The 11,245-nt window shown below is 69.1% G+C and overlaps 5 protein-coding genes across 5 annotated transcripts in view; 1 reads left to right on the top strand and 4 right to left on the bottom strand.

The window, feature by feature from the left end:
- Positions 1-799: 799 nt before the first annotated feature.
- CHLNCDRAFT_19530 (hypothetical protein) lies at positions 800-1,840 on the bottom strand (the record flags this gene model as incomplete). Its single annotated transcript, XM_005850472.1, has 3 exons — positions 800-1,246; positions 1,379-1,669; positions 1,775-1,840. Coding segments are annotated over 3 exons (804 nt in total), but the record flags the coding sequence as incomplete, so codon positions are not given.
- Positions 1,841-5,631: 3,791 nt separating this feature from the next.
- On the bottom strand, positions 5,632-7,421 carry CHLNCDRAFT_140393 (hypothetical protein; the record flags this gene model as incomplete). The annotated part of the gene is made up of 8 exons (XM_005850471.1): positions 5,632-5,695; positions 5,859-5,912; positions 6,079-6,211; positions 6,371-6,454; positions 6,557-6,665; positions 6,841-6,945; positions 7,040-7,069; positions 7,386-7,421. 8 exons carry the CDS (start codon positions 7,419-7,421, stop codon positions 5,632-5,634), a joined length of 615 nt encoding a protein of 204 aa, XP_005850533.1.
- Positions 7,422-7,875: 454 nt separating this feature from the next.
- CHLNCDRAFT_48517 (hypothetical protein) lies at positions 7,876-9,013 on the top strand (the record flags this gene model as incomplete). The annotated part of the gene is made up of 6 exons (XM_005850763.1): positions 7,876-7,923; positions 8,014-8,080; positions 8,198-8,232; positions 8,264-8,352; positions 8,520-8,795; positions 8,896-9,013. The coding sequence occupies 6 exons, from the start codon at positions 7,876-7,878 to the stop codon at positions 9,011-9,013; spliced, it is 633 nt and encodes a 210-aa protein (XP_005850825.1).
- A 339-nt stretch (positions 9,014-9,352) lies between these two features.
- On the bottom strand, positions 9,353-9,668 carry CHLNCDRAFT_15650 (hypothetical protein; the record flags this gene model as incomplete). The annotated part of the gene is made up of 2 exons (XM_005850470.1): positions 9,353-9,469; positions 9,564-9,668. Coding segments are annotated over 2 exons (222 nt in total), but the record flags the coding sequence as incomplete, so codon positions are not given.
- A 1,465-nt stretch (positions 9,669-11,133) lies between these two features.
- CHLNCDRAFT_140389 (hypothetical protein) overlaps positions 11,134-11,245 on the bottom strand; it is a gene marked incomplete at both ends in the record, with an annotated part of 2,625 nt that continues 2,513 nt past the window's right edge. The window contains one exon of the mRNA XM_005850469.1: positions 11,134-11,189. Coding sequence (XP_005850531.1) covers positions 11,134-11,189 — 56 coding nt within the window. The remainder of the gene's footprint in view (positions 11,190-11,245) is intronic.

The following is an 11,245-nucleotide window of genomic DNA, read 5'->3' as shown; positions in this document are numbered from 1 at the left end:
GGAGGGGGGCAAAGGGGGCAGCCGCATGTGCCCGGGGCCACCTCCAGCCCCACCTGGCTCCCCGCCAGCAGCCCCAACCAGCAAAGCCCCCCGTCCCCACCCCTGCCCCCCCCGCTCACCCCTCAGCTCCCTGTTGGCGTGCACCTCGTAGCCGTGCCTGGCCGCCAGCGACTTGGCCATCGACATCGCCTCCAGGGCATCCAGCAGGCACACCAGCACCGCCAGCAGCGCCTGCTCGCCGGGGGCGCGCAGCGGCAGCCACCAGCCCGCCGTGAAGCGGGGGGGGCCTGCGGGGGCGCGGCAGGCGGCAGGAGTGGCCGGGGGTGAGGCATGCGGCAGGGTGAGGGCAGCAGCGGGGTGGGGAGTGCAGGTGGCGCACCTGAGGGTATGTGGCCCACTTGGCGGATGTAGGGGTGCTCTGGGGTGGGCAGCTTGTACAGGCTGCCCGCCCGCATGGCGCCCACGCTGGCGATCAGCACGGTGAGCGGACCCATCGCCCGCAGCAGCGCAAGCTGCCTGCGCGCATGGCGGCGGGGCGGCGCGGCCCGGCGCTCGCGTGCGGCTGGCGCAGCGCAGGCTGGCGCAGCGCGGGCTGCGGCGGCGGCGGCCCATGCCACGCTGCCCTGCCGCCAGGTGTGCCCCCACAGCCGGCGCCACCCCCACCCCCCTCACTTGTGCCTGGCGGCCAGATACTTGAGCAGCAGCAGCAGCAGGATGAAGGAGCAGCCCATGGCAACCTCGCGCCAGCTGCGGGTGGGGCGAGTGGTGGCGGATGGACAGGAGGGCGGCGGACCAGGCGCTAGCTCGGCCGCCGCTGTCTCGGGCCTGATGGAGGCAGCCGCTGCGCTGCCGGGCACCCCTCTGCCCAGCTCCCACACCACACCCACACCCCACCCACCTGGCCTCCCCGATGTGCCCAAAGATGCAGGCCAGCTCCTCGTGCACCCGCTCGCTGCGCGGAAGCTGCAGCCCCAGGATGTACTTGACCTGCAGGGGGGCCCGGCAGGCAGGCACACAGACCTCTCTCCCTCCGCACCCGCCGCACCCGCTGCACCCGCCGCACCCGCTGCACGCGCCCTGCCCCACGCCGCCCCGCGCCCCGCCCCGCGCCCACCTGCGACAGCGCGATGACGATGCAGGCGCCGCTCATGTAGCCGGACACAACCGAGTGGGACAGGAAGTTGGTGATCCAGCCCAGGCGCAGCAGGCCCACCGCCAGGTAGATGCACCCCGCCAAAAAGGCCACCTGCGGGCAGCGCAGCGCCGGGCAGCGAAGTGGCGGGCTCGCGCCCGGCCCACCCCCGCCACGCGATCGGCGCCGCCCCCGCGCATCCCGCCGCCGCGGAGCGGCTGGCCTGCACGGCGTGGCGGCGCCCACCTGCACCGCGGCCTGGTTGTACTCCTGCTGCAGCTGCGGGTCGTCGGGCTGGTTGGGGTTGTCGTTGACCCTGCCCTCAAAAATGTTGGTCAGGCCGGCGCCCAGCAGCATGCTGGTCAGGGACACGGGCCCCACAGACAGCTGGCGGGAGCTGCCAAAGAGGCAGTACACGATGCAAGGGATGGTGGCGGAGTAGAGGCCAAACACGGCGGGCAGGCCCGCCAGGCTGGCGTACGACATGCCCTGCGGGATCTCCATGCATGCCACAGACAGACCCGCCAGGATGTCGGCCTGCGCGCCGGGCAGGCGGGCAGGCGGGCACGCCCGCTGGGATTGCCGCGTGAGGAGGGATGGGGCAGGGCATGGCGAAGTGGGGCCCATGAAGCGGCCGCTCACCGTCAGCCAGCCCCGAACATTGTAGGTGGCCAGCCATGACGTGCATGGCAGCAGCGCGGTGAGCCACTGGTGCCAGGCATAGCGCCGCCGCTTGTCCAGGTACCTGCATGCAGGGGGGCGGCCATCAGCGGGCCAAGGCGGGGCGGGGCGGTGGCGGCGCCGGCGGCGAGTGCAGGCAGTGAGAGCCCACTCGCCGCTGGGTCCGCGAGAAAATGGGCGTCTCAGGCTCTTCCTCCCAATCCAGCGGCCTGCAAATCGCGCACCAGCCACCTGCTCAGCCACCTGCTCATGGCACAAGTTGCAGGGCAGGATGTGAAGGTCGGGAGCACCACTCACGACTTTCTACTGCCATGATGTTCCAAAAGAGGATCCGAGGCCGCCTCGCCGTTTTCGCTGGACTCAAAACTATTGTTCATTCCTTAGCTTGGGCGGGAATGCAAGAGAGACTTTGCACATTGAACCGAGGCATTATTTGAAGAGCACCACAGCAGAGGCCTCTGGATCCCCTCTGGATGGGCACTCCGCCGCCACGCGGGCGCCACCGCCGCCACGCGGGCTCTGCACTGCGCTGAGGAAGAGGCCCTCTACCGCCTCGCACCTCCTGCTCGCCTCTTCAGCGAGATCTGGGGTCATTGCGAGCATGTCGGGCCAGGACGCCGCGAGCAGCGGGAGCGGCAACGCGGCCGCCATCGATGGCAACGAGCAGGTGGGCCTGCCTGCAGCAGCCTGGCCAGCCGGGCACCATAAGGGCACTGCACAGCGGCCTGCCCTGCAGCCCACCCCACCATGTGCGGATGGGCAGCCAGCACCGCACTCCAAGGGACTTCCAGCAGCCTTGGAGGTGGCAGGCAACCAGCAGCAGTCGTCGCAACAGCCGCGCCGCTGCAGTCGGCGCAAGGAGCGGGCGGCGGCCACCGCGCCTGCTGCATCCAGGTTCTAATTCTAAAAGTGTGCCGAGGTACCCATCCCTTCTTGCTCCGTGTCGCGGCAGCCCGTGTTGCAGGAGGGAGCTGCCCTGGCTGCCGAGCAGGAGGGGGCGCCGCAGGTGGGGCAGCTAGGGTTGTTGCAAGGAGAGGAAGCATGCGGACAGCCGCCCTGCACCGTCTCTGCCCTTGTTCAAGCGCCACATCGCCCCGTGTCTCCCTGCCTTCTCGCTGCCCAACCTTGTCGTCATGCTGAATGCCCGCCGCTGCCTCCCTACCCCTTGCAGCCCGCCGTGCCGCAGCCTGCCCCGGGCGCAGGGGGCAGCGGACTGCATTTGGACATGGTGAGTGGCGCTGTGTGTGTGGTGTGTGCCAGGTGCGGCGGGTGCCCAGGGAGGGAGGGGGATGGTGCAGCCATGCCCAGCCCTCCCTGTGGCGTTGTGACAGGACAGCGTTCAGCCGCCTCAGTCGCCCTGCCGAGCATCATCTGCTCTCCAGGCGCCGCGCTGCCGTGTGCCTCCCCGCCTTCCCGCTGCCGCGCAGAAGGGATGGCCTAGCATCGTCGCACCCCCCTTCAGCGTGGAGGGCCTGGAGCAAGCTTTCCACAAGGCCCGCAAGCCCACGCGGGCGGAGCGCCAGCGCAGCGGTGAGGGCGCTGGCGCTGGGCGGCTGGGGCCCTGACTGGGCAGGCATGCGTGCGGGAGACCGCCGCGCTGCACAGCCGCGGCCGCTCCCCAGGTTGCATGCGGCGACCCTCACTGGTCGCTGCTGCGCCTGCCGCCTTGTCGCGCAGCCGAGGAGGCCAAAAAGAACATGGAGCCCGACGGCAAGTTTAAGAGTGCCCGAGCAAAGGGCCCGAGGCGCCTGATGGAGACTCTGCGGTCTCCCCACCCTGCTTCCGGTGTGTGCAACAGAGAGAGAAGCAAGTGATGTAGCGAGATCATGCAAGAAAATGAAGAAAGGGGATTGGCTGCCAGGCATCTCAGCCGCCGCTGCCTGCCGCGGGCGCAGGCGCCGCCTGCCCCTCCTCCTGCTCGCCCTCCTGCCATGCCGGCAGCTGTCCCTCCTGGTCTTGGCCCCCCCAGGGCTCTGCAAGCTCGTCAGGCGCCGCCCACAGATCCTCGCCTGCCGCCTCCTGCGCCTCCTGCTCATCGTCTATGTGCAGCTGCTCAACCACGTCCTGCCAGGCAGCGTGCAGTGCCGCCTCCTCCTCCTCCCCCTCCTCCTCATCCCCCGCCAGCACGTCTGCACCCCACTCATTGGCAGCCGCCTCAGCCTCATCAAACTCTGCACCCCAATCCTCCTCCGCCTGCTCCTGCTGCGCCGCCAGCTCCGCTGCAAACAGGGCATCCTGCGCCGCCTGCCGCGCATCCGCCTGCGCCGCCGCCGCCCTGGCGGCCGCCACCTGGCACAGGCTGCCGCGGCTGCACCAGTGCTGCAGCTCTGCCGCCGTGGGAGCGCGGCCGCCTGCCGAGGTGGAGGCCAGGCCGTCCAGCAGCATGGCGGCGGTGTCCTGCCGCAGCACACCCAGGTCAAGGCGCTGCAGATGGGGCGAGGGGTTTGTGGCAGCTGCGCATATAAGCAAGGCCTGGTGGAACGAGAGACAAAGCGCACCCCGCACACGCACCTGCTGCGCTCATTGCAGAACAGCGCAAGCATCGCTGCGCAACAGCCACAGCGCATTGGCTGACGGTGCATGCAGCCTGGGCACGGCCGGCACCCCCCCCGCACAGACCACGTCCACCCGCGGCAGCAGCCGCACGCTTGCCTGCAGCACGGCGGTGGCGGTGGCGGGCCCCGACCTGAGGACGGCCACCAGCCACTCCGCCACCTGCGCCCTCAGCTCATCCAGGTGCAGCTCCTCCGCAAGCAGCAGCCAAGCGGTGGGGTCAGCGCCGTACAGGCGCTCACGCCTGCCGTGTGCCCAGCCCAGCGCCCAGCGCAGCAGGCGGGGTGCATCCAGGCGGTGCGCCAGGCGCAGCATGCCGGTCAGCGCGTCCAGCCCCTCGGGCCCGCCGTCTGCCGTGGCTGCCTCCAGCTGCTGCTCCGCCGCCGCCTGGCTATAGGCGCAGCTCAGGAAGAGCAGGGTGGCGGCGCGGGAGGTGCCCTGGAAGAAAGGCGTGACGTCCAGCGGCTGGCGCGGCGAGCAGGCGGCGCCCGACGACGGCGACGCCAGGCTGGCCAGCATGCCGGCCACGGCGGAGCAGCACCGGCTCAGCACCTGGCTGTGCAGCGGCAGCGCATCGGTGCGGTGCTGCGCCTGGGGCGGCTCCGCCTGCTGCCGCTCCGGAGCCTCCTGCTCAGCCACGGGGATGTGCAGGACGAGATCTGCCAGCTGCACAAACTCTTCAGAATCATCCGCCAGCAGGTATGGCAGGTGCTCCTTGGTCGCCATGGCACGGCGTGGGACGGGCCCGGAAGGAACCTGCGTGGCGCGGGCGGGCGCCAAAGAGGCGCAAGGCGGGGCGGGTTCAGTGGCGGCCATTGGCTGCATAGGGCCCTGCTGCGTTGCTCAACCATTCACGTGGTTGCTGGACTGCACATTGCAGGCGCGGAAAGGGCAACGAGGGTACCTGGGCTGGGCCAGTGCGCGCCGCCTCAAGAGCGAGAGGCAAGACGAGCCAGTTACTGATAGCTGATACGGACGACAATGACACGCACAGCGCCAGAGATGGGCGCAAGGAACGCCACAAAGGGCTGCGCCCCGCCGCCTTCGCCGGCGGTACATCAGCGGACGGGCGCCTGCTGGAAGTTTCAGGATAGCTTGCACCCCCAGCGTGTTCATTGTCACAGGATGCCGATGTAATCAACCGAGTGATACATACATACTGACAGTTTTCTGACAGCAGCGCCTCACAGCCTGGATGCTGGGTGGGAGGATGAGTGGCTCTGCGCGCCGCCGCCGCCTTCCCGCAGGCACCCTCCCGCCGCGGTTCACTTGGTGGCCTCCAGGTAGCGCTGCTCCACGCGCTGCCAGTCAATCAGGTTGGAGATGAAGCTGCCCGGGGGAGAGGGGCGGGGGGGCAGAAGGCAGAAGGCAGAGGCAGGCAGGCAGGCAAGCAGCTGTGAGCATGGGAGTGAAGGCCAGCTGACACGCGTGCAGGCAGGACCGTCACAAGGAGCGCGGCTGCGTGGGCGCAGGAGCGGGAGCGGGGGCTCACTTGGAGATGAAGTCGGGGCGGCGGTTCTGGACGTCCAGGTAGTAGGCGTGCTCCCTGCGGGGGTGGGGGGCGGGGCAAGGGGGCAGCAGGGGTGAGCGCTGTGGCAGGCAGATGGCTGGGCGCGTGTCTGCGATGCTACAGCGCCGGATGTTCATGCCAGGATGGCACGGTGCGTGCCTACCGGGCAGACGGCCACCGGGCAGGCAGCGGGGAGGCTCACCAGACGTCGAGCGTGAGGATGGGCGTGGCCCCATGCACCCACGGGTTCTCCGCGTTGGCCGTCTTGCTCACCTCCAGCTTGCCCTCCTTGCCCACGCTCAGCCACGCCCAGCCGCTGCCAAACTGGGTGGCGCCTGCACGGGGCGCGGGGGAGGGGGATAGGCAGGGCGAGCGAGGCAGGCGGGGCGGCAGGGTCGCATGCAAGCGGAGAGCCCTGTGCCCTGGCACCCCATCCGCCCAGACACCCAGCCAGGCAGCCCACCACCGCCACCAGCCAGCCCCTGCCAGCCCACCTGCCGCCTTGAAGGCCTCGACAAACTTGTCGTAGCCGCCCAGGTCCTTCTCGATGGCCTCAGCCACCTTGCCGCCGGGCTTACCTGCAGTCGGGGCGGGGGACAGCCAGCCAGCCGTCAGACACCCGCATGAGGGGCACGTGCAGCCGCAGGTTGGGGGCGGGAGCAGGGCGCGGTGCTGCTCACCGCCGCCGCTGGGGCTCATCGACTCCCAGAAGAAGGTGTGGTTGATGACCTGCGCGGCGTTGTTGAACTCGGGGCCGGGCTTGCCGCCGTTCCACGTCGCCAGCATCACCTGTGGGGGGGCGTGTGTGTGTGGTGTGTGTGTGGGGGGGGGTGATCGGCAGGGCACCAGCGCAGGCGGGTGTGCAAGCAGCCGTCGATGATGGATGCCTTGCTGTCTTGGTGAGGTGGTGGGCCCGCTACGGCTGTGCTCCTGCGCCACAGCTCTGCCACCCCCACGCGCGCACCTCGTGCACCGAGGCCGCGTTGGCCAGCTCCTTGCCCGCCACCTGGCCGTTCAGGTTGTTCAGGTATGCGGCATGGTGCTTGCCGTAGTGGAACTCGAACGTTTGCTGCAAGCACAGCGCGCCGTGTGCACGAGTGGGTGCCGGCTTAAATTCACTGCAGATCGGGGCAGCGCCTGCCGCTGCCGCTGACAACACCCACCTTGGACATGCCCTTGCTCTCCAGGGCGTCCTGCACCACACAGGCAAGCAGGCGAGCATGGGGTGAGCATGCGCAGCGGCGCCGACGCGGCGGAGCGGGTGTCGGTGCCGTGGCCCGCCAGCAGCAGTCACCAGCAACAGCAATAAATGCTGCCATTGCGGCTCTCATTGGTCAACAAGGCAGTTTAACAGGAGGCCAGGTGCCGGCAAACAGAGCTCGCAACGGTGGAAGGATTGGGGTTGTGGCATGGTGCCGATCGCAAGCTGGGGACCAGGCAATGTCTACCCAGACCAGCAGCGGGCGATGCAGCGACCTATGCAAGCTGGTTGACGGCATCCCCGCTCACCATCGCATAAGGCAGCGGGGGCAGCGTGAACGCCATGGCTTTCTGTGGTCTGCTGCGTGAACGCCAGGAGGAGTCAAGAATGAAGCCTGATCGCGGAACAGAGAACGTTTGCCTACGCATGGCGGCAGCCTTTCCTCCCGCCACGGCCCGCCGACCACTCAGGCAAAAATGCTGCTCTTGCGGCTGCCCCGACCCCCTGAGTCCTGGTCAGGGCAGGCAGGGTTCTGGGAAGATTGTTTACAGCATGCATGGTTGGCTTGGGGCTCAAATAGACGGCATCGGCCTGCGCCGGCTCCCCGAAAAGCAGTACCCGCCCGTACTGGATTTCAGCTTTTCCTGCCTTGTAGGCCCTTGGACGCTCCTGCAGCTGACATTTCGAGAGTGTGAGGCGCCACAGACCTGCCCGCCCCAGCTCTCCTCTCCCCTTTGGTCTGCCCAAGAACCCACCTGCCTCGCCACCCCAGCAGGCCCTGCAGGAGGCCCACGAGCCATGCCATACTCGCTGCCCGACTTGCCATATGCATATGATGCGCTGGAGGTGAAGCCATGGGGCACCAGTGGCGGGCGTGAGCGGCGGCGCCTGTAGCGGCCAACCTGCCAACATCACCCTGTGTGCAACCCTGTGCAGCCATTCGTGGACACTCAGACGATGACCCTCCACCACACGAAGCACCACCAGGCGAGCCACATGGCTTGTCCACTTGGCTCTCACGGATGCGCCTCCATCGCTGCTCCTGCCTGTCTGGCGGGCGGCGGTGTGCCTCAGCCTCTCAACCGGCCCTGCTCCCGCCTGGTGTGCACCCCCTGGGCAGACATACGTGAACAACGCCAACAGCGCTCTGAGCAAGTACCCCGAGCTGGCTGGGCTGGGCATCCAGGACCTGAACCGCGCGGTGGGCGCCCACAAGGTCCCGGCAGACATCGCCACCACCGTGCGCAACAACGGCGGCGGCCACTTCAACCACACGTGAGGCGCGCGCAGGCGTGCAGGCGCCCACCCTGCTGCCTTGCTGGGGCGGCGGCGGGATGTGGAGGCGCCGGCGGCAGAATTGCACGGCGTGGTCGCCTTGGGCAAGGCGCAGCACCCCTCACGCCCTTCACACGCACGCCTGCACGCATGCGGCTGCCCCGCAGCTTCTTCTGGGAGATCATGTGCAACCCCAGCAGCACGGGCGGCCCCGCGGGGGAGCTCAAGGAGGCGGTGGAGTCTGCCTACGGGTCGGTGGAGGCGCTCAAGGACAAGTTCAACGCGGCGGCGGCCGCCCGCTTTGGCAGCGGCTGGGCGTGGCTGGTGGTGTCGCCCGAGGGCAAGCTGGAGGTGACGTCCACGCCCAACCAGGACTCGCCCCTCATGGCAGGCATCGTGGACACGCCCGGCACGCCCGTGCTGGGGCTGGACGTGTGGGAGCAGTGAGTGGGCGGGTGGGCGCAGCAGCGGCAGCCTGGCGCGGCCGTTGCTGCCGCGCAGGGAGCCCCACACTCCGCGGCCCTGCCGCCTCTGCCGCCGCAGCGCCTACTACCTCAAGTACCAGAACAGGCGCCCCGAGTACATCGCCGCCTGGTGGAACGTGGTCAACTGGGAGCAGGCCAACCAGAACTACAAGGCCGCCGCCGGCAGCAAGATGTGAGGGCGGCGCGGGGCGCGGCAGATGGGCCGGGAGCAAGGCTGCCTTAGCACATGTTGTTGCATCGTTTGCACAGTGTGAGCAACGTTGATGAATGGGAATGATTGGTAGCAGGGCAGCAGCAGAACACAGGGAGAGAGCAAACACGGCGGGGAATGGCAGCGAGCACGACGCAGGAAGAGAGGGGAGGCACACAGCAGGGGACGGTGCAGCGGCCGGCTGGAGCCCCGCTCAGCTGCCTTTGATTGCTGATGCCGCAAAGCTGGGCGCCCCCAGGCTGCCTCCGGAGTGGTGTGCCGCCGCGTCTGCTGCCGCCGCCTGCGCCGCTGTCTCTGCATCAAACACGCGCGCACGGTGCAGGATCTGCGTCACCCTCCAGCTCTTGCGCTTGCTCAGCGGCCTGCTGATGTGAATCTGCACCGTGTCGCCCACGTTGCACTCATTCTTCTCATCGTGCGCCTGCAGGCGGCAGGGGGCAGGCGGTGCGCAGCGGTGCTCAACACACGCGGCCGCGGCAAGTGCCTGGCTGGGCTGCGGCAGCCTGCCGGCGCACCATGAGCTTGCTTGTGCGCTTGATGATGCGGTCGTACTTCTTGTGCTTCACCATGCGGTCCACCGCCACCAGCACCGACTTCTGCATACGGTTGGAAATGACCTGCGGTGAAGGAGGCGGGGGGCGAGGCGGGCAGGCGGGGCGCGGGCGGCGGCGGCAGTCAGGTGCAGCGGTGAAAGTGCGGCGCGTCTACCCCAACGGCGGCGCCCCTCGTGCAGCACGCAGTCCTAGCCTTGCAGGCCGGGCGGAGCCATTACCTTGCCGACAAATTCTGTACTCATGGCTATCCCAGTTGCCTGCAGGTGCGACTCTGGCCGGGTTCAGCCTGTGTCAGATGAGATGGCGGGGTGCGGAGTGCAGGGGGGCGCGCGGGCAACGCATTCACATGCTGTGGCGACATGCTGCGCGGCGACGCTGCGTGCTGCGTGGCGACATTTCTTTGCCCACCTAATCACCAGGAGTAGTAGTGTCGTTTCTAAACGCTGAGTCGCTCCTGCAGCAGCCTGGGCCGGCAGGTCGCATGTCCTTGCACCGAACCGTCCTTGCACCAAACGAGGAGGCCATGAACGGCCCAGGAATCCGCAACTTGATCGCGGGGCTGCGCAGCGCCCTTGCCGGCGAGGGGCCCACAACTTCCCGGCTGCACCTGTCTATAACGACCCCGCCGCAGCCTCCCACGCCAGCAGCAGGCGTGGGAGGGGCGGGAGGAGGCGCAGAGGGCGATGCGGCAGCGGCAGCAGCGGCGCCAGAGGAACAGCAGCGCCTGCAGGGCGGCGGCGGCAGCGGCGGCAGCGGCGTGCTGTCGGGCAGGGACTTTCAGGCAGCGCCGGCGGCGCTGCTGGACCTGGGGCGCAGCAGTGAGGCAGGAGGGGGGCGAGGAGCTGGCGCTGGGGGCGATGGCAGCAGCACCGCGGACGAGGCGGCGGATGTGGCGTCGGCGGCGGAGCACCACCGCCTCACCAACCTCACCTCCTCAGTCGACCTTCGGGCCGTGGCGCTGGCGCTGGAGCGGGGCCTGCCCTACGCGCTGCTCCTCCTCTTCCTCTTCCTCTCCTCCCACGTGGTGGTGAGCAGGGGCAGGCCAGCAGCTTTTCTGTGTGTGGGGGGGGGGGGGCAGGTCGCCGGTCCTGCTCACTTGTGCGCCTGCTCCAGCCGCCACCTCCCTCCCCGCCCTCCTCCTGCTGCAGGGCATCTCTGTGTACGCCTACCTGTCCTTTGTGCTCTTCCGCCTGAACACCCTCATACGCAGCCAGGTGGCGCTCAAGCAGGACCGCCAGGCGCGGCCGCTGCTGGCGGCGGCGGGCGTGGCGGGGGTGCAGGTGCCGCTGGTGCTGCTAGCGCTGCGGGGGCAGGACCTGGCGGGCAACCTGGTGCTGCAGGGAAGCAGGCTGCCGTCCAAGGTGCGGGGCAGCCGCGCCTGCTGCATGGCTGCTTCCTGAACTTGTTGCCTGCTGCGAAGCCTCCTGCCGCATGCCGCGTGATGGTGCTGCTGCCACCCACCCCCGCCACCCCCCTGCCCGCAGTTCTGGGATGTCGTGTTTGCTGTGGTGGTGGGAGACACGCTGCTGCGCTACCTGGCGGTGCTGGCCAAGGTGCGGCGCGACATGCACGCTGCCACGCGTGGTGCTGCGCGGCGGCCGCAACGGCGCGGCGTGCCCATGCGCGCACCCCCCACCTGCTCA

Source organism: Chlorella variabilis (assembly GCF_000147415.1).
Source record: "Chlorella variabilis unplaced genomic scaffold CHLNCscaffold_3, whole genome shotgun sequence".
Classification (NCBI taxonomy): domain Eukaryota; kingdom Viridiplantae; phylum Chlorophyta; class Trebouxiophyceae; order Chlorellales; family Chlorellaceae; genus Chlorella; species Chlorella variabilis.
The sequence above is the reverse complement of the archived record's forward strand: the minus strand, read 5'-3'. Positions and strand labels throughout refer to the sequence as shown.